This window comes from Catharus ustulatus, chromosome 11 (genome assembly GCF_009819885.2).
Source record: "Catharus ustulatus isolate bCatUst1 chromosome 11, bCatUst1.pri.v2, whole genome shotgun sequence".
Taxonomy (NCBI): domain Eukaryota; kingdom Metazoa; phylum Chordata; class Aves; order Passeriformes; family Turdidae; genus Catharus; species Catharus ustulatus.
This window is the reverse complement of record NC_046231.1, coordinates 1,894,812-1,916,647: the sequence shown is the minus strand read 5'-3', so window position 1 is coordinate 1,916,647 and position 21,836 is coordinate 1,894,812. Positions and strand designations below refer to the sequence as shown.

At 42.7% G+C, this 21,836-nt stretch overlaps 2 protein-coding genes across 5 annotated transcripts in view; one reads left to right on the top strand and one right to left on the bottom strand.

Annotated features, from left to right (window-relative positions):
• The window catches only part of LOC117001535, a 149,139-nt gene extending 135,656 nt beyond the window's left edge, over positions 1–13,483 (bottom strand). The window contains exon 1 of the mRNA XM_033069954.1: positions 13,365–13,483. The gene's annotated coding sequence lies outside the window, so the exon portion shown is untranslated. The remainder of the gene's footprint in view (positions 1–13,364) is intronic.
• A 1,143-nt stretch (positions 13,484–14,626) lies between these two features.
• Positions 14,627–21,836, top strand: part of SLC7A10 (solute carrier family 7 member 10) — a 42,980-nt gene continuing 35,770 nt past the window's right edge. For 2 of the 4 annotated variants that reach the window (XM_033069838.1, XM_033069837.1), the window contains exon 1: positions 14,633–14,741. In XM_033069838.1, the coding sequence (XP_032925729.1) occupies positions 14,648–14,741 (94 nt within the window). In that variant the 5' untranslated portion in view covers positions 14,633–14,647. Of the gene's footprint in view, positions 14,742–15,327; positions 15,346–21,836 lie in introns of those variants that run through there. The other 2 variants (XM_033069839.1, XM_033069841.1) reach the window with 2 other exon arrangements.

The window sequence follows — 21,836 nt, the reverse complement described above, 5'->3', positions numbered from 1 at the left end:
GTGAGCAAATCCATTGTTCAATATCCTCCACAGAATATGCTAGACCTTGTGGATTAGAAGTTTTATGAAGTCTTTGTAACCTGCTCAGCTCTATTTCTATCGTTAGTTTTTGCTTCCATGGGAGTTCTCTGGACATTAGCCTTAGAAAAGTCACCTGAATTACTGAGAAACAGGGAATAAAATACCTGAAGGGATTTCACATCTGTGTGCAGAGATTTAAACCATTGTGTATATTATTTTCAGATTACTCTCTGTTTCTGGGCATTTGGTCCACATGGGGGTATCCTGTTGATCTACTGTGTCTTTCAAGAGCCAGTTCCTTGGCCTGTTGAGGTTTTTAATTACCTGACAGGAACTTCTATTTATTTCCTAGCTGTGAAGCAGAAAATGTCTCATGATTTAATGAGTCTGTGGGTAAAATAATTTAAAAATATATGCCATCCTTGGAGATCAAGTAGACTTGCCACAGTTTAAGATCCTATGTGGTTTATTAAGCAGAGAATAATATATGTCTCAACAGACATTCAGTAAAACAGGAGAATGCCATTTAAATGATTTGTGGATGGCCTGTCAGGGAATATTTAATGCATTTCTGATGATGGAGTATTATTTAATCCATGTTGAGAAACAGACAAAAATAGATATATAAAAAATCTACTGGGAAGTCATCCACCACCACAAGTCCTCACCACCAGAGAATTGGGTATTGTATGAACTGAGAGTTTGGAAGCAGAATTTTGGAGTAACAGAAGCCCACATCATAAAAATATTTTTTTGAGTAGTGCCTCTGTGAGAAAATTAAGGAAAAAAGCTACAGTAAATCTGTAATGAAGATTTTAGCATCCTCTCTCTCCCCACTGAGTAAATAGGAAGCCACGTTATGACTCACCTGCTGCATCAGACCTTCAGGCTGTAGTCTCTGAAGCACCTGCTCTTTGAAAAGCCAAAAGAAATAAAGATAACCTGGATAAATGTGGGACAGCAAGGGCAGAAAGAACTTCAAAAGAGGCAGATCTTGAATATCAGACTATTCCTAAAGCACAGGCTAAGGCTTGTGCTATTATCTACTTTTCTAATTAGTAAATATAAACATGCCTTCTGCCTTTTACTTTCTTTTTCTTTCCTCCCCTTCAATCTCACCTTTTACCTCTTTGTGACTGGGGAAAACTTCTCACTTTGCTGGGGTAATGCTGAAAACTGTTTATTTGCTTGAAAAAGCACAGTAGCTGTAGGAGTACCTGGCAAAACAGGCCAGAATCTAGATAAAAGAGAACTTAAGAGAACTTAAAAAGAACTTGATCTGCCCCGCTCCTGTGAGTTGTCTTCTGCAAACTGGCTTTGTCAATCCCCCCTGTAACCCAGCCTGCCCCAGGAGGCTCTCGTACAGCAGCTGTGGTAAAGGCTGAGGAATACTGAGGACACGGGAATGGATGCAGCAAGGAACTGTTCTGTCTGTGCACTCTGTTCCTTTCCCTTCAAGTTAATAGGGACTAGAGCAAGCCCTTTTGTAATGAACATAACAGAAGATGATGAGTTAGCCTCAAAGCAGTAATAATAAAAATTTAAAAAAAAGAACTCTTATAATAAAAAATGCATTCATATAACTGGGTTTTATTATTTCCCACAGTTTCATTTTAATATATGACTCAGGGTGTGGAGATGAAGGTGTGATTCAGAGCAATAATGGGACTTTAAAAGCTTGTGCCACAGGGGTGGGCTAGGCCCTCTGGTTGCCATTTACAGGAAGCCTCTAGTCAAACAAAACTTCTACCCAGGTCCACTTACACTTACTCCATATAAGATAAAATGCACATAAGGCATGGCAGGTATACTGGAAGGAACAGATGGGAGATATGTATATGAAGACAGAAAATAGTATGACTAGAAGCTAGTAGAAATGAATGCACTAGCTTTTAGATGTTGTTAAGTATTGGTAGCACTTAACACCAGGTATCAGAAAGAACACCCAGATACATGTTGACTCTCAGACCTTGAAAAGTGTTTGACCATACCCTTTAGATTTTAGGAGCTGAGCACCCTGAAATCCTGCAGCACATGGTGCTATCAGCAATCACTGCTGCATAACCAAAGAGAAGTAGGCAAAGCATGCAGGTGCTCATCTTGGCTCTGGCCTTCTGCACATACCTGTGATTGCTCCATTGAGAATCACCAGCACAGCAGAAAATTGTGCTTGCTCCCTTTTCTTCAAGAGGTCACCTTAGGAGTTGTCAGTGGAAAGAAGCAGATGTTGTTTGTGAATTAAAGGAATATATCAAGCTCAGAAGCAAGTGCAGCATTCAGCCACAACCAATTTAAACAAGATTATTTGACTTGTCACTGGTTTCCCCAAAGTCCCAAAGATTTGAGTTGAGCTCAGCTTGAATGGCCAACAACTCATGTAGAAAAACACCATTTTGTCTGAGTTGTCAGCAGCTTCCTGAGCTATTCCTAAAACACTGCAGGACTCGACTCAACAGTTTGAGACTTTCCAGCTGAAAAGGTTCCGTATGCCACAGCATGGACCAGGGTTCCACTTCAACAAAGCACTTAAGCACACTTCATTAACAGCACTTGCTGAACAGTCTGTTATCCTATAGTTCCACAGGTAATACAAGGTCTAAATTATCAGTATTTCCAACACTATGCATTATGTAGCACCAGATTCCTGCACTCAGTACTTAGGGACTAGCTGCTCTTGAAAACCTTTGAGCAAGATTTCCCAAGAAAATGAGAATTTGCAGTCATGCTATGTGTATGCCTATCTGTCCACATCTTCCAAGTCTGAAAGGAGTATGAAGATGGTCAGGAGGAATGTAAGCACATATGCAGAGTATCAAGGAGTAGTAAAGGCAAAATACTGAAGAAAGGCAGAAAGAAGCCACTGAAATTAGAGTGAAAAAGCAGCAGCCTTTGCTCTGTTAACATAGAGAATACTGCTGGAAGACAGATCAGTGAGATTACCAGTAAAAGATGATCTCTAGGTTCTGATTCTCCTTTCTATTAGGGACAGAACCTTTCATAGTTTACAAACTCCCCTTCCATTTCCTCACTGTGAGGTACCGACAGCATGTGAATACCAACACCCAGCTAATAGTGCATACTTCCATGTGGTTGATGTGATTACATGAAGGATCTTTAGCCAAATGCACACACACACACACACACACACACACGCACGCACACACACACACACACACACACATAGAATAGCCCAGCTACTTCCAGCATAGTCTTCTTCTCTATTGGTGAGTTGCTCCAAAAAGAAGAAAATAGTTGCCTTGGAGAATCTGCTTCTACTTGCATTTGTGCAGGCTGCTCCCTATTTGGATTGAAGGCCCGCTGCACTCTCTACAGATAGTACAGCCAAAAAATCTCACTGCACCCACCCACCTCCTGAATTTCACCAGGCAACACCCAAAGAGCCTAACCTCTTCCAAAGGAAAAGGGCCAGCAGGAGAAAACTCTGATGCTATCATCAAAAATGTCTGTGATGATACACTCCACAGCAAATCCCCTACCCCTGCAATGATACTGTCAAAGCCTAGCACAAAGAAAAGGTGTGCTGTGCCTCCTCTTCTTGAAAAGGTTCACCACTGATAAGACCAAAGGATAACGTAATACATACAATACGTACAGGCAGATTGCAACAGGAAGGAAACATCTGCTTTAGAGGTAGGCATCCAAGTCCAGAGAGGTAAGAAACTTGTCCTAGATCACACTATGCACCAGTAGTTGAGCTTTATTTACTGTTTTCTGGGCTGGTGCACATAGCAGATGGGAGTGAATCCTACCTACCCATAGCATCCCTGCTCCTATGCAGCTTTTCCTTGAACACAAATCATTCTTACTGGGAAGCACCCACACTCCACACTGACAGTTTAAAAATGACCACCCATAACTGACAGAAAACCAACAGTGCTGCAGTACTTTTGCAGTCCATATTCTTCAAGCAGTGTGAGGAAAAAAGGTCTGGTGGTGCTGGTCTAGTGCACTTGAATGGGACAGCAGTACAGCATTATCTGCACCTCACTCCTGCTCTGCTTTATGCGTTAACAAAAAAAAGCAGCAAAAAAAGCTCAAAAGCAACCCAGTCCTTTTTGTCTGAGTGCACCTGTACCCTGCAGCAAGCAGAAAGGAGGGGTAGGTGGATGACCCAATGTACTTGCGCGAGCCTGTCATCCCTGTCTCAGCAAATTTTGGGGCCTGAGTTTGTCATTAGTGGGGAAGCCAAGCCCAGGTTTTAACTTCCTTGCAGCTCTGTTTTCCCTCTTTACCAGAGCAAATTATTTCATAAAAATTATTCCAGCAGGTTTACAGTGTAGTTTCTGTGAACTCATTTAATAAGCAAGTACTGGAGGGGACATGTGTGAACTCTAAGCACGGTGCACTTGTTACGATCCGATTTAAATGCAGAGGAACAAAGAAAGCCAAGTCTCTACGTATAAACCAGAAAGAACTTTGAAGGTCCAAAATATTCCCAAAAACAAGGTTGAAACCAAACGAAATTAAATGTTGATGCCAAAAAATGATATATTTTTATTGAATAATAAGGGAAGTAAAGAGAAAGAAAGAGAAAAATAGAAAAAAGTTTAGGAAAAGCCAAGGTTACTTTAGAAAGCACAGAACAGGTCACCACCACACTGTAGTACCTTTGCTGCTGCTGAGACGGGGTGAGGGGAGCAGAGCAGTTCTGGCCTTTTTTGCTTTGTTTTTCTGCTGTTTGAAGCTCTTATCTGCCGTCTCCGATCTCTGGAGCCCTTTGGCTCCGAGATGTAGGAATGGTGCCGATCCTGCAGCCGCACCTCGGGGTGCTCTCGCCACAGGATGCAGGAGCAGGGGTAGGGGTTCCACAACTCCCTCGTGACTTCGGTCCAGGGCTGCAGCATCGGGGGTCACGGATCCTCAGGTCTGGGATTCTGCCCCTCGCTTTCCTCCCCACATTTTGCACCCGTTTCACTTTCCTTGCTATGGCTTCAAGGCGGGCTACCCACGGTCCATACCGCACGCAGTTCTCAGGTGCTCACAAGTGATTACGATAAGCAGACATAATGATGAAGCATTTTTAGAAGCCTTTTAGGTGTTGAGCAGTGATAATGACAAAGCACTTTTTAGAGCCTTTCTCTTATTATTAGGCTCTTACATCACTTAACCAAATATAGATTTCTGTCTGTAAGACAACTCTTCATCTTGCAGACAGATTTGCTCATGGACAACAGGGGAATCTACTTTATTTGTGGTTCTTTGTGCACATATTCATCAATACATTAAGTGAAGAGCATGATACATGTTCTAACTTTGTTATTCTTCTCAAAAATTATAATGTTGTACAGATTAAAAGTGTTATAATTTCCGTACTATTCTATGATCCAATAGATGTACCAGCTTATTAACAGTAGTGGGAAGAAAAAAATATTTTTGTATTTCAGAGGCTGTTGGAAAACCTAGTGTGCCGATCTGCCTTCCCCACTCTCTGAAGCACACAGCAAAAGAAGGTTCTACAAAGGAGCCTGCACTGCAAGCATCCTGTAAAGCACATTGTGTGGCTCCACTGGACAGATTAGGTACAGAAATCTCATCTGTGCTGCACAGGTAAGGAACACACCTTTGCAGGAAAGGTACAGCTGAGACATGACAGCTTTTTATTGAATTCCTCTGGTGGAATGGGCCATACAAACACACCTATCTCTTGCAGGGAGAATGAATATGCTAATGTAAAGCCTCTCACTCAGGGCACACAGCTCACAGGCCTTTTCAAAAGCTGTTCCTTTCTGTTTTTCTGTTGTTAACATCTTACAGCTGAGTCCCAGTAACTGGCTGTGTAAGCACTTCTAGTCAGTTCTAGGGCAAAATCAAACAAGTTCGTTCAAACCACTGTCAGGTGGCTCAGCTAACCTGTTTTATTTTGTCCTGGAAGACTCAGGAGTCTTCACAGGTCAGGAAGAGTTAAGAGGGAGCTCTAAAATCCTAGATGAATGAAGTTAACTTGGCATCCTAAGCATTGCCCTTTGAAGGCAAAGCCAAGACAGGGTAAGTTAAGCACCACTAACTTTGCCTAAACAAAATCAACTAGCAGGAAGGCCGTATCCAAAAAGGCAGGAAACAGCAGTGTACCCCATCATGTCTCAGCGGTAAACCATTGAAGTAGCAGTCTGGAGATTTCCTCTGGCTGCTGAGTTGCCCCCTATGTGCAGAAAGCTGCTCTGCCCCAGCGCCTTGATTACAGGCCCACAGCACACCTGCACAGCCTCACAGAAATGCCTTGGGCCCCAGAGAAAGCAGGGTCCAGACCCCACTCCCCAAACCATTGTAGGAGCCTACAGAGCACCCAGCATGAGCAGAATCAATAGATCCAAGCTGGGGGTCACATGATGCTATCAAAATGAAGCAGTATATATGGTTTCAGGCAACTTAAATACAATCAGAAACAGAATTCCAGAGCTAATGCCATTAGAAAAACTAATATTACTTGCAATCTTCAGCACAGACTATACCTTTTCTATGGACCTATGGATCATGATAGCAATGGCTGGTCTCATCAACCTTCATGCCTTTATTCAAATTACATCTGAGCCATACCCAGACAGGGAGAACACATGGGAGAGTGATTCCCATCCTCTGCTCCTCCCGTTTTGCTTCTTCATGCATCAAACATGGATACACAAGTACATTGCACAGCCAACACTGGAACATGTCCCAGCTGCCCTCACAGAGCTGCATTACTCCCTCACCGGCATGCATAAAATTGTGCTTTACAAATATATGGTGAAGGATTACTAGGGGGGAGGAAGTCAATGACAACATGAACCCAAAACCACTTACACAAGACTTTCACTGCAACACTAATTTAAATCTTATAATTTCACGATTACAAGCCGCACTGTTTTGACTAAAATTTTGCTCCCACCCTGGAAATGCGGCTTACACTCAGGGGCGACTAATATGTGAATAATTTTCTGACATTTCCAACCCCAGAAGTGCCAGCCAGGGTGCCAAGCCAAGCACCTGCCAGTAAAACCTAGGATTTCGCGATTGTTACAAATTGGTTACTCTGTTTCGCGGCTGGTGTAGCCGGGCTCCCTGCTGGCAGTGCGGGGGTGGGGGAAGGTGGGGTCTCCCTTCTTCAGGCAGTGCAGCCAGGGGGAGAGGTGGGCAGCTCCCTCCTGCTGGCCTGGCAGCCCAGGGAAGGCGGGGGGCTCCGTGCTGCCATCCCCACGGCCCAGGGGGAAGGCGGGGGGCTCCCATCCGCACCTACCGCCACCGCCGCAGGAGCAAGCAGGCTCCCGTCCCCGCCTGCCGCGGGAGCGGGGGGGCTCCTTCCCCTCCTGCCGCCGCCGCCGTGGGTGCCAGCAGGCTCCATGCCCCCTGCCACCGCGGGGCAGCACCGGGCCAAGGCGAGAGAGCCCAGCGGTAGCCGGCCCCAAGCAGCCCTGCCAAGCAGCAGCGCCGAGCTGGGCCACCTGGCCCTGTCAGCAGCCCCGAGCGGGCCGATCCCTCACAGCCCCAGCTGAGCCAGTAAACCCCGCCATCCCGCGATTCTGTTACTATTTGGCAACTTTGTTGCACGCAGGTCCTCTCTGCGACCGACAGAGAGGCTTATAATCAGGTGCAGTTTGTGTATGAACAAAGAACAAAATGTTGCCGACACCCAGAGATGCAGCTTATAGTCAGTGCGGTTTGTAATCGTGAAATTACTGTACTTACAATAATCATCAGAGGAGGCAACTGAGATCACATTTAGTGTAACATACAGATCCAGAGTGCCATCTAGTGCACTTCTGTGACAAGAGTTTGCAGAGGGAGGGCATTATGTGAGCCATGGTTTTCATGTCTGATAGGAAATTCTTTCAGTAGATAAACAGGAGGTGGTAGAGATGAACTAGCTTTCTTTAAACTAGAGCTTTGAACTCTGCCAAACCTATTCATAAACAAGAAGATAAAAAATAAGAGACAAGTTTTGTCATGTTACCTGTGTAACTAGTTTAAAAAAATAATCATAAAAAACCCTGCCCCTCTTGATTTAATTATTCAAAATGCACTGGAAAGCCAAAAAGAAATTTCTAAGTGGTTCCCCTGGAATCTATCCAGGGACCAATATAATTCACTTTGACTGATCAGAGACTAATTATTCATTGGTTCACCAAATACAGAAGTGAGGGATAAAATTCTGGACAATCTCAGCTGACTGATGAAATGGTACAAAGTTAGGATGCTGATGTTTAGCTGAAAAAGCAGTGCAAGAAGAAAGGAAGGATCTAGCATACATATGCAGAATAGGGAAGGACAGGGCAGGTCGCAATGAAGAGGAAAAGGACCTGGTGTTTCTCTTCCTTCTGTAAAGGATATGAAAAGTTTCAGTGAACCTCAAGCTAAATGCCTGAGATTAGTGATTTAAGACAATCTTTTTGCTTCTCATTGTAGTGAAATGTTGAAATACTACAGTGTGGTTAGAGAGCTTTAAAAAGATACATAAAACAAGTGCTTATTCTGAAAATTATCATCCTTTCACCCTGCATTTCAAGGTACCCTCACCAGATGAACCAATGCTTAATTCAAGCTAGGTTCTTTCAATAACTCTGACTCCAGAAACCTCATTCATGAACAACCCACAAGTAGCTCTTCACATAATTTACTTTCTTATGAGTTGTCATGAAATGTCTTTGGAGAGAGGATAGAATTTGAACATTAAATGAGCCATTTCATGTAGATGGAAAATTAAAAATAGAGTTTTTGTACAGATATCTGTGTCCATTAGTGTCTAAGTATTTAGCAGTTCATACCTGATGAATTATCTACTTAAAAGACAACAAACATTCCAGTCACCAGAATCTACAGATAAAAGTGTGCTTTTCAAAGGATGTGAAGCAGCTGGTCCTGAATGTTCTGTATATTGTCAAAATACTGTCCTTTATAGAAGCTATGGAGTTATCAACACTAGGCAAACTCCTGATGTGTATAAGAGACCCACATTCCTGCTAGAGGAGCATGAAACACAGTGACACTGCCTACAGAATCTCCTGAGATTCCCAAATTATGGAATTAAAGTTCCCAGATCCTGCAGAGGGTCATGGAACCACTGCATCAGTCAGTGCACACAGACAACCTTACCTATGCCTCTTCCCAATGCCCAACAAATGCAATACATGGTAGAATTCAGCAGGTACGCACCACTGCCTGCCAGAGTCCAAGAAGCATTTGGACAATGTTCTCAGGCAGATGGTGTGATTCTTGGAGGTATTCTGTACAGGCCAGAAGTTGGACTTCAATGATCCTGTGGAGTCCCTTCCAACTCAGCATAGTCTATGATTCCATGAACCAGAACAGTTTCACAGCTGCCCTTATCACAGAGAAGAGTAGCTACCCACAATAAAAACTGCTCTGGACATCTTCCTACTTAACAGAATTAGAGAAAAAGATCTGCCTTTCCTTTTCAAATGTGCATGCCCCATTTTCTTGTGTAGATACTGGGGAGTCACACAGAAGTCACATATTCATGCATCTTCCTCCACTACAGCTTCCTGAAAACAGATATACAATAGAAAATAGTACTAGAAATGCAAAGGAGTCCATTTTCCACCTTTGTCTTACAGACTGAACACAATAGAGAAGGGTGATGGAGAGTAGGATGCTTTCAACAAGTAACTGATCCACCTGCACCTGGGCTTGATTTAGAGTTACCTGTTGGGACTCATCCACATTGAAGTGGAAGGGCTTCCTGTGAGTCTCTCCCACCGAGGGGTGGCCTACTCCTGTGGACACTGCTGAAGGCTCATGGAGAAACCTAATCTGTATTTTTCCCACGCTGTTGACTTTTCTCAGCTCCAGCTTGGATCTTTCCTGGGCTGGGGATCTTTCTCAGAGAAAAAACAAGGGAAGGAAGGAAGAACAACACAGACACCTGGTGTTGACCACCAAGCCATGTGAGTGTCTCTTGATATTTTGCAGATAGCAGTTTTCAAAGAGGTGCTGCCCTCTTTGACCAATGAGTCTTTTCTACTTTGTTTTTCATGATCTCCCTTAAATAAATGCAGTGGCTTTTCAATAAATCCCTCTTTCCTGCTGCTTGGAAGAGGAGTCATGTTGCTGTATCCCTTCGCCGCTTCCTCGCCATACAGCAATATTCTCCTGTTTGTGTTCTCCCTTAATCCTAATGCTCTACAAGTTTCTCTCCTGCTACAAAGGCATGATGAAACACAAGTAACAGCAATCCCACTGCAGGGGCACCCCTCCAACATGCACTTGCGCAGGGTACATCCAAAGGACAGTTAAGATCAGTCTCCCATGTTCTGTATGAGCTTTCTACAGAAACTATGCAACATGGAAAACCTTATTCACAAGTTTATTAGCAATTAAGAAACATTTTACAATCCCATCACTCTCCAAATTTCCTTTTGCTCAACCAGCCAGCCCACTGTTTTATTTAATGATTAATTAATTTATTTAATGATACACAACAAACAGGTTATTCTTCCAAACAACAATTTCCCAGCTGCTGTTCATGGACCCCATTAAATTCAAAAACGAATTATGCTTTAATAACTATTATAAGTTTCAGTTTTGTAAGTTTAGTTACATTTTAAGACAACAGAAATTTGTTTAGATGGATACAAAAAGGGAGAGAGACTGGGAAAAATATCCGCTATCATGGAGAATTATTATATTTCTTTAACCTTGCTTCCTTTCCATATATCAAAGATCACATTCATTGAAAACTCAGTCACAGCATCCCTTCACAAATAGCATATTAAATTTCCTTTTTTCTTCCCAAAATACAAAACTCAAACTGCATTATTTGCTTCTTTTTTTAGAGCATAAGTAGCAATGAATTAAATAACTTGTTCCAAAAACTTCAATAATTTCTGTACATTTCAGAACATGAAGGAAATAAGGACAAAAATAGCAACAAAAGAGAATACATGCAAGCTTCACTGCATCCTCTCTATGCAGTTGCTATGCAGCAATTGCCTTCCGACAAAGAACTTTGGCTTTTTTGCTTTCTAACGTTTTGTCACTCAAGTAGATACAGTATGTTCAGATCCAAAACAATTTAAATGAGTTTTTTGCTCTGAGAGTTGCCTCAGATAACTACTAATTAGAACCTGCATGCCCTCTGACTTGCTCATTTTGAAACTGTATTAACAATAGGACAAAATACACAACCTAAATAAGCCAACACTACCACAAACAGAGAAAAGTCCTCTCTTCACCCTCATGAAAAAAACACCATGTAGCAGGCAGGCACTCAGCCTGAAAAAAAAAAAAGAAAAAAGAAAATAAAAGAAAATAAAAAAAAGCAATTTTTGGCAGTTAATGTGGGCAACTTTTGTCACTGCACTGCTGTCTTTTCCAACAGGTTTCTGGCTCACTGCTGTTTTACACTCCAGTGTTCAGCTCTGGATGTAGGCATATTGCAAACTCATGTTGCAAACAGCCACCTGCTTAATCCTACAGCAATAGTAAAACACTTAAAACTTTGAAAGAAAAGTAAATTATTATGCACACCCTGGGAAAAGAATCAGTAAATCAGTGGTCTTTATATGGATTTAGGGAAATAATTTGTCCAGGGACAAATGAGAAAAATTAAGTTCTCTACAGGAGTGTAGGACTACAACCCTAATTAAGTTTGTAGCACAGATATCCTGGTTGCACCCCTTGCCCATAACCTTTAATCCATATGGCATGAAGTCAGTCTCATGTGGCAGGAGGGGACTGTGCTGCTGCCCAGCCAGCACTCTCCTTCCTCACCAGCACAGCTGCACCCAAACCTCCATGTGCACACCAAGTAACCAGGCTGAACTGCTGCCAAGCTTCTGACCTGCACCACAAAGCACATTCTGGCACAGATGGCACAAATGCACCTATGACAGTCATGCATCTTGAGAAAAAGACAAGTGTATACCTTGAATTTCAACTCTCAGGGTCATTTCTGAGGTCCCTGCTCGGGCAGGGAGCCGAGTTGGGGTGTGCTGCATCAGAAGCACAGGGAAGCACAAAGGGAGCATTCCCAGAGTGTTCCTTCTGAGAGTAACCCCACACAAAGGCAAGGGCACAATGCTGCCTCAAGGATCATCTCACAAACCAGGACCTGGTGCTGGAACTGTAAGGTGTAACAGACAGTGTGCTGCCATTCTAAGCTACAGCGAGGTGAGGCAATTCATTCATGTTTTTGCTGCAAAAGGTTTTACTGGGATGAAGCTTTCACCCCATGGTTCTCTTTTAGCTTTGTTCAAAATGCACCCGATGGGAAACCGGATAGCAAGATTAAATGCTTTAACATTCCTCTGCTTTTCACAGCTTTAATGGTTTGTTGACTGTCCTAAGGAGAGATTTTTGGTGCTTTTCTGTTAAGTTTTTTCTTCTTATTACCTGTTAAATCAACATAGTGACTTAGTTGTTCCTCTTGGCTTTCAGCAAGGAAGAACAATTCCGGAACAAAATATTTGTATCAGCAGGCAGAGTACACACGAGTACAAATATCTAGCATTTCCCTGGCAAAGCCCTCTGAACTGGCCAAGATATTTTTTTTAAAATCCTGTAGCTACTGATCAGTTGATTTGAAGAAGATTTTTAGAGTTAATTGAATTCTAGTATTCATTTTCAGCATCCCATAAGACAGCATGCTCTGTTGCTCACTAATCAGTAGAAGAGGCATTTCTATCTTCCTCACAATACCACAAAGATTATACACATATTTCAGAGCAAACCAACATTTTTACCATGGCCAAAGAAACAAGCACAGTGTTATCCTTCAAAGTGTCATTCATTTAACAGGTGTGTGGTTCTTCTGTAAGGGTTAATTGAGCCTACATTTCATTGGCTTCTTGAAACTCAGTAGAATTAGAAACACCATTCATTCATATCTTTGACTTTTTTTTTAATGACATCCAAACGACACTTTTTCTTAGCTTTTACAAAAGAAATAGACTATGATAGAAAGCATTCCCTAAATATACTGTAATGTCTCTATAAGGCCAACATGTAGCCTTTCAGAGGTATCTACTAGAATATGCGTAAAAAATATGAGTAAAAAACAAAGATATGAAGCAATCAATTAAGGCACCTAGCAGAAACACCTAATATATCAGGTTACTTTTGAATATCTGAAACTTTGTTTCCAGTCTTTGAATATATTTCCTAGTCTTCAAAAGCTGAACAGTAGTGCTGTTTATATAGTCCCAAAAGTAACTCCTCTCGTAAACTTTCTTATAAAAATCACACAGTAATTCAATAAAAGGACATTTTAGAAGTGGTTAGTGAGGCAGTTCGTTCAGAAACAGAGCAGTAGACCAACTTAGGAAACAAGTCTCAGCCTCTGAAAATAAGTAAGCCTTTCTATAAAAGCAGCACTATAAAGTAAATTCACTTACAATTATCAGCTTTCTAAGAGTAGTCCACGGATTTTCTCAAAAGGCTTACCAGTTGTCAGGTCATACTTTTCATTTTAACGTCAAAGAAAATCAGATAGATGTCACCACAGAAACTTGCCAGCATCCCTCAATGAGGTGAAAAAACAGACATTCCCTGTTCCACCCCGCTACAACCAATTTCCCCTGCCTCGCTGCTCACCCCACCGATGCATATTGTCAGCTACCACTTAATCTTCTTATGAAAATTTTCTAACCTGTGCATTTTCAGAATAGCTCACCTACACGGGAGTCTTCTCTGAACACAGAAATGCTCTCAGCAAGATGTTCATCTTTTACACAATTAACGAACTGGGCATTTCCGTCAATAAACCCTTAGCTGTTACAACTTGAGGGAAGAGCACAGATTCCCAAGCCACAATTTAGCTTTTTGATGTCACATGAGAGCAGAGGAGACCTCATTCATTGACGTTCTTGCGAAGGTAGTTTGTTCACAGAGCAAAAGATTTGCGAAAAGACACAGATCCCAACATTTAAGCTCCATTCCGCGTGTGAGGAAAGAAAACATCTTTTTCCTTAAGGTGCGGGGCAGATAACCCGAGCTGTAGCTGCGGGCCCGGCGAGCCCCGCGGGGCTGAGGGGACACGGGGGGCCAGCGCCGGCAGCCCCTCAGCTCCCTCAGCCCCTCGGCCCCTCAGCCCCTCACCCCCTCAGTCCCCGTCATCCCCTCGGCCCCCTCAGGTGCTGCAGGTACGGACTGGGGCCGCATCCCTTCAGACGTGTGAAATAACGGAGGAAGAAAACGGAGAAACTAACGGGAAAAGTGCGGAAACCAGCCAATCTTGGGCATTACCGTCTCGGTTTTAACTCTGGCAGTACTGATGACAAGCAGTAAAATGCTTGGTCTTTATGCTGTCGCACCACCTCAACCGAGAGAGCCCAACAGGAGGCGGTGCGCCGGAGCCCGTGTGGGGCCGGCTGTGCCAGGGGACCCCGGCACGGTGCCAGGCTGGCTCGTGGCGCCGGACACACATACGGAACGTCCGAGCCCAGCCCTCGGTGTTGAGCCCTGACCGCACAGCGCCGGCTCTGCCGTCCCTGCGGTGCTGGGACACTCCCGCCGCTGCCCGCCCCGAGTGAGGCGCGGCTCTCAGGCGCCGCCGCCCGTGAGGGGTCCCGCGCACCTTCCGCGCCCCCCCCGGCCCCGTCCGGCGCGGCCCCCCCGTCCACGGCCCGCGCGGTGGCGCATGCGCGCGGGGCCGCGGGGCAAAGCAGCGCGGGCAGCGATGGCCGGCGGGGAGCAGCGCGCGCCCGGCGGCCCCGAGCGGGTGGCGCTCAAGAAGGAGATCGGGCTGGTGAGCGCCTGTGCCATCATCATCGGTAAGGGCACCACGTTCCGCCGGGCTGTGCCGGCGCTGGCGCTCGGGACCGGCCGGCGCGGGGACGGGCGGCGGGCTGGCGATGCTCGGCTCCGCGGGCAGGTGTGCGGGACCGGCGGGGCACAGCGCGCTGTGTCTGTAACACACGCTCTGTGCCGATTGGAGTGAGCCCACTCTGCCCAAAAAATCGTGGGGTTTCCTAAAGTCTTTTCCTGATACCGGTGAGCTGTTGAGGCTGCTGCGGCGCGTCCTTCTCAGGCTAAGCCAGGTTGACTCGCTTGTCTGAGGTCGGGGTTTGTCGGAGCGAACTGGCAGGGTGGGCTTCGGGAGGCGCTCGCAGTGGCCGGGGACCCGCGGTGGCCGTCGCCCAGCTGGCAGCGGCGCTCGCTGCTCCGCCAGCGGCGCTGCTCCCGTCAGAGTTAAACTGGGAAACTGGGGCATGCAGTGCTCCATCCCTGTGCCCTTTGGGCAAGGAAGATTTGCCCAGGTGAATAAAAGCAGCCTGTACTAACCCAGTGAGCCTCAAAAGCCTGTAGGAAGAGCCAGCCGTTCCCTCCAGCAGACGTGCGGACAAGACTCGCAGTGGCAATTGTGGCAGCACAGAGGTAACAGCGGGCACAGCATCCGTGCCACATTCATGGGAATGCACTGTTCAGCAGGGTTGGCTGGGGCACCCCCGTGTGTCTCTGTCATTGATGTCACCAAGCTTGAGGAAGAGGACTTCACTGCATGCTTCCTATAGGTGATCATATAATGCCCTATTGCAATTTTATGCTCTTTGTCATATATGCCTTTATGTCCAATGTAGATGGATATGGTCTTGCAGAAAAAAAAAAAAATCAGTGGCATTGAACAGGATCATTGTGAACAGGATCATTGTGATCATATGAAAGGAAAATATTCCAGTCCATTCCCATAGTGAAACCCTAAAATCTGTATCTGCAGTTTGTGTTCTACATTTACAAAGATACCTTTATTTTTAATCCCTCAGCATATTTAAGGGGGAAAATCTAGGTTCTGGATCTCAGTGCAGCCCAGATGAACTTGTGTTAGAGTGAAGTATTGAGTGCTGCACATTGCTGTAGGTAAGGCACTTCCAGGGTTAGGTATTCCCCAAGTTGGTATTGGCCATAGGGAAGATTTATGGCATCTATATAATTTGTTAGGTATTAGAGAATGGTATCTTGAGACTGCTACCCTTCTCTCCCAGTCAACCTTCCATCAACCTTATTTGCAATATCTTGCAAGCAGAATTCATACATGTCATGCCTGTCTAAAATAAATCTTGTGAAACAGCCTCTCATCTAATCAAGGACGTTTGAGCAGGGAAAAGCACTGATATTTATGATAAACTGTAGTACTCTCAAGTGGTTTAAGTATTAGAGAAGGTTATATGCTTTGCCATATAAAGCTTAAAAATCCTCCTGCAGATTTCCCCATATTTTCATAGAAGACATTTGAAACACAACCATAGGATCCTATTTTTTGATTTGATTTGCTTGTGTGCAGATGCATGAAATTACATCACGTATCAAAGTCTTCTGTAACAAAGTAGTATGTAGTAGGAATATGGTCTAGCTTTGTAGGTGTCACTGCATAAAACATGACAGCCTCAAATCAGAGGACACTAAATTACATCAGATTGGCTTGCGCAGCCATTACTGGAGTTAACTACATGAAATCTTACATAAGACTCCTTTATAAAACAAAATAAACTAGTTGATCCAAATTGATATTTGGCAACCAGTTAACTCACAAATTTTCTCTTTGATAGAATTTAACATAGGCAGAAGACTTATTTCCAAGTGATTGAATGGCATGGAAAAAACAGATGCAGTCTGTGTCAGAGCCTGCAGAACAGACCAAAGGACAGAGCAGGACTTTTATGTCAGCCATCATATTGGATTTCCTGGTTTTGAGTGGAGGAGGGAAACCCATTTCAAGGGTTTAGACATCAGATTCTGTGGATGCATCCCATAGCAAAGTCACAGTGCTTGAGAACACCAAGAAAAACAGAAACCGCTTTTGAGAAAACCTCTTCTTGCTCTGTATGGACATAAAGACTATGCTTTCTTATTTTTCTTTAAATATTCTTGCAAGTACAGAAAATGTATGAGCATAATTTATATTATCACATATAAGTTTTCAATCTTCTTGCCATGTCTTGAATTATAGGGCAATTTTCCTACTATTTTTACAACTGAGGTGTTCATCAACACAATGAATTGTTATGCTGTCTTAATGCACTCACAAAACTCATCTTTTCAAAATTTATCCTCCTTTTATAAAGGTTTGAAAGGTTTGGCCATAAGAAATACCAGTTCATCTAACAAAGAACTATGCAGAAAAAAACCCCATAATAAACTGTATTAAACTGGGAATGTCTTACCTATATCCATAGAATAGTCTCCTGATCTCCTCCAGCAGCCTAGCTTTCGTACAACCTAAGTCTAGCCTTCATTATTTCATTTGTATTTTAACTTGTTTGCAAACAAGCCTGATTAGAGAAGAAGGCTATTTCCAAAGTTTATTTCATTCTTGGGCAGAAGACAGCTCTTCTCATGTAAATGCAGGTACTAAATACAAAACCTTTTAACTCTAAAAAGAGACTGGTAGTTAATGACTGTAAAACTGAGCCGTGTTTAGTAGTTGTAACAAATCTTTCTGGCAATTCATCTCTGTCACAGAAAGAGCACTTTTCAAAAATGCCTGAGACATGCTATAAAAGCACCCAAACTGCTCTGTTTTAAACGTGGTTACATACAGTGGAAACAAATCTCTCATGGGCTCCAGACATTGATAATCTAATGCACTCAAACTCACTGCAAGTCAAGCTTGCCAATACTTAGATGAAGTTATACAGCTTAAAAAGTAGTGACATACATGTGTTATTATCTCCTAGATAATAACTTATAGATAGTGTGTAATTGTTTGAAATCCACACTAGATTTTATTTAGCAGACACAGAAATCAATACTGTATTTAATTGAACAGTTATTTCATGCACATACACATAGCTGGCTTTACATCTCATTTGTAGAGCTGTGTATGTAATTAAGATTATTGCATGTGTATTTTCTTTGAGCAAAAAGAGTTGTTTGTTTAATACAGATCAAGTAGCACTATATAAAACAAACAGTTAAACATCTCTTAAAACCTTTATTTATGTGGTTGTAAAACTACATGAAAGTAGCCATAGGGTCATACTAGCATTATGATGACATCTGTTGTATACTTGTGAGTGATTTAATAGCAGGTTATATGGGATCTACTAGAAGACTTACAAATTCAACTACAATAAAATATGTCAGCTAAAACTAAATACATCTCCTTGTTTTCCTGAGTGCAGGCAGTCAAGTTATCTGCATCAGCTGATTTGGTGTTGCTTAAAAAATGCTTGCAGTACTTATTCTACTCACACATGAATTTGATGCAAGACCCCTTATAAACTGGTTCCTGATTCAGGTCCAGTGATAGTAACAAAACTGTGTTCAGCTGACCAGTGAGCAATATGTTCAGTTTTTGCTAGTTCTGACAGCAACTTTCTGGAATTTATCTGTCCACATTGCCCAGACAACAGCACCCACTTACTTTCATAATATATACATATATAATAATCAATCAATGTATTATACATAGCTGACATCAGTCACCCAAGGAGTGGTCTCAGCAGAATGCCTACAGGCTGAAAAGCCTCCTTCCATTAGATATACTCCCTTAGTCAGGGGTGTCCTAGTATGTAGTGCAATTCACTGCCCACACCATGATAATCCAGCAAGAGAACAGCTGAGTTGCCTTGGTTGTTATTATATCTGCCTGTCATCATACTTACATACAAATAATGGCATATGCATATACACAGAAGTTTTTATTTGCATAAATATCACTTCCAGGTACAGCCCTCCAATGTGATTTTTCCTCCTTGTTAGTAACAGAAAACTATAGGCCAGCCTTCCTGTGTGTCAATTAGCTGTCTCCTTACCAGTGTACCTCTTGCCATTCTAACATCACTTGGAATCCCACAGATGATTTATCAGCAGGAACCTGGTACAGGATTCAGCAAGCTGCTACCTTAACACTGGGGGAAGAGAACACATGGAACTGAGAATAGCCTTCATATTCCTCTTCTGCAAGTGGGAATTGATTAATGCACAGCACTTGCTGTATCCTCTCTGGTCATGTTTCATGGGCCACCATTGCTTAAATGGACTGGGTTTTGGTCATTGAATCAGATCCATCTGTTAATCAAGTAACATACCAAATCATTAGGAGATCATTCCAAATCACACCCAATGGACTGCACTAGAGTAGTACCCAAGTTACAGAACTGCAGCAGAAAGAAAGATGTATGAAAAAATCAGCAGAAAACCACCACCCACATCACTGGATGATTTTTCTTGATTTCTGTGATCCTGCCTGGAGTCATAGAAAACAGTGTTGTTGCAGCAAGAATTTTCTCCCTCTCTGAATCTGTGTGAGAGCATTTCACTTTTATAGCTAGCTGAAGTTTCAGGACACACTTTTGTTTGGTGACTTGTGAGAGTAATACAGATTACACTTCAATGGTTCTCTCAAAAAAAAAAATGTTTCTAAACACTTTTGAAAAGACTCAGCCTTCCTTATCTGTTACACACCTTGCTAACTAATATTTTGAGCATTTAGTTCCTCTTACTGATGTAACACACAAAGTATTCACAAATGTACAACCGGGTTTTTTTCGTGATAGTTCATGATCTAGCTCTGGACTGTAGGCAACTGTAATTCAGTATCTTGTCCTCTCATAAGTGGAAATTATGGTTTAGTAAAGTCAGCAGTCAATCTTTGTTCTAGCTCTGGACTGTAGAGAACTGTAATTCATTATCTTGTCATCTCATAAATGGAAATTATGGTTTAGTAAAGTCAGCAGTCCATCTTTATTAAAGATAAATGGCATGTATTCCTTACTAGTGAGGAACCACAAATACACTTTTGAGGAACTTGTGAATGTTTTTCCCATGTAGCCCAGAGGCTTAGGCTCAGATTCAAAACTACTGAAAATTACATGTCCAGGTTCCATATGTACATTTAAACTGATAGGTATCCACAGTTTGGTATGGTACCGAGTAGGAAAAAGGGTTCATACCACTGAAAAAGATCTGATCCTGCATTTGGGAAGAAAAGAAAGCTAGAGATCACAGAAGCACAAAATCACTGGGTTGGAAGAGACCTTCAAGATGAAGTCCAACCCATGCCCTAACACCTCAACCAGACCATGGCACCAAGTGCCACATCCAGTCTTTTTATAAACAGATTCAGGGACAGTGGCTCCACCACCTGCCTGAGCAGACCATTCCCGTACTTTATCACTCTTTTCATTAAAAACTTTTTCCTAATATCCAACCTGTATTTCCCTTGGCACAGCAGATGCCCATGCAAAATGCAAATTACATTTATGGCATGGTATTTTAGTGGTGATACCATGGTCCCACATTCTTCCAAGACTGTTCCAGTTTTCCATCAGAATTGTTTGGGGTAGCCTTTCACTTGAGTTTAGGGAGCTGAAAACAAGCTGCAGATTCACTTGAAAGTAAAAACCATGGCAAAGTTCAAATTAAGCTCAAATTCACGGAGATTCTGCAGCTTCTCTGGGCTAGCAGCTTACCTTTGAGACTAAACTTACTTACAGAGGAAGTCTAAAAAGGAACTGTAATTAGAAATTCCTCGTGGTGGCGGGGGAAAGAGCTTTAAAAGCCTTAACTTTACTTTTTTCTTTACTGAGTATTTCTGGAGAAAGAAAAGGGTTTTATTTGTCCACACATATGCCTTTCTACTGCAGTCTGATATAGACTGATGCCAGCTATGTATTATATATTGATTGATTATTATATATGTATTTATTATGAAAGTAAGTGGGTGCTGTTGTCTGGGCAATGTGGACAGATAAATTCCAGAAAGTTGCTGTCAGAACTGGTAAAAACTGAACATACTGCTCACTGGTCAGTTGAACATAGTTTTGTTACTATCATTGGACCTGAATCAGGAACCAGTTTATAAGGGATTTTACACCTAATTCGTGTGTGAGTAGAGTAAGTATTACTTCACATATCCCACAATATGTACAATATGAAAAGGGGGGAAAAAAAAGCTAAATTAGTACTTTTCTGCAACAATTATCACACAATTCTGTTTCCAAGTCATTAGCTGCCAAGTTTTCAAGTATTCATTGATGGATGGTTTTGGTTTAAGCAGGTTTAGTTTGGGTGAGTTTTGCTAGTTTTGGGGGGTTTTTACCTTCCTACCTTCTAAAAACAGTAGAAAATTCTGATTGAGACCCAGTGACTGTGATCACAAGGCTGAAGTGATGAGCTCTCTGCTATGCATGCCAGTAGTTTAGATACTACAACAGAAACTCCTTCCTTGACAGATGAACTAACAAAGGTAGCATCCTTTGGGAAGTGTCTCACTCCTGATCTGGCAGTACAGTGCCTGCTTTCAGCAGTGCCATAAATCTCCACTCGTGTTCCCTTTTCCTGTGCCTTGCAGCTCATTTCCTTCTAGCATAATGTAGTCTTTTCTGTTGAGAAAGTCTGTTCTGCTTTGGCAGGCTCACAACAAGCAGAAATGGTTTGGTGGAGGTTTAGCTCTTTTTCTGTTTGCAGCTTTTCATGTGCCAAACTTTTCCTTTTGAGACCCTGTTTTTTGTTGTACTGTGTGGGGAGTTTCTACTAGCTGCCACACTTTTTTGTGATCTTGATTGCAGCATGATAAAATGAGAGGACATTTGTCAATACTGAAGTACCCCAAATATAAAACATCCTAACAGTGTTGTGTTATTCTGCTGGTCCTTAAAAACCCAGAAGTCTCCCAAAGAGTTCTTTAGCAGATGTTCCATGGCAAAGAGCAGGGAGCCAGCAATCCCACATTGACTGAGCATCTCAACACCCTAATTCCTTTTTAAATGCTGGTATCCCTCTCTCTATAGTGAGACTATATAGAGAGAATATATAGAGAATATGCAAGCTGTGTTGTCCTGCAGAGGAAAGACATGTATAGAGGTAAATACATGTCAGCCTCCACAAAATCTCTTCCTGCACTATTTGTTTATTCTCCTAATGCT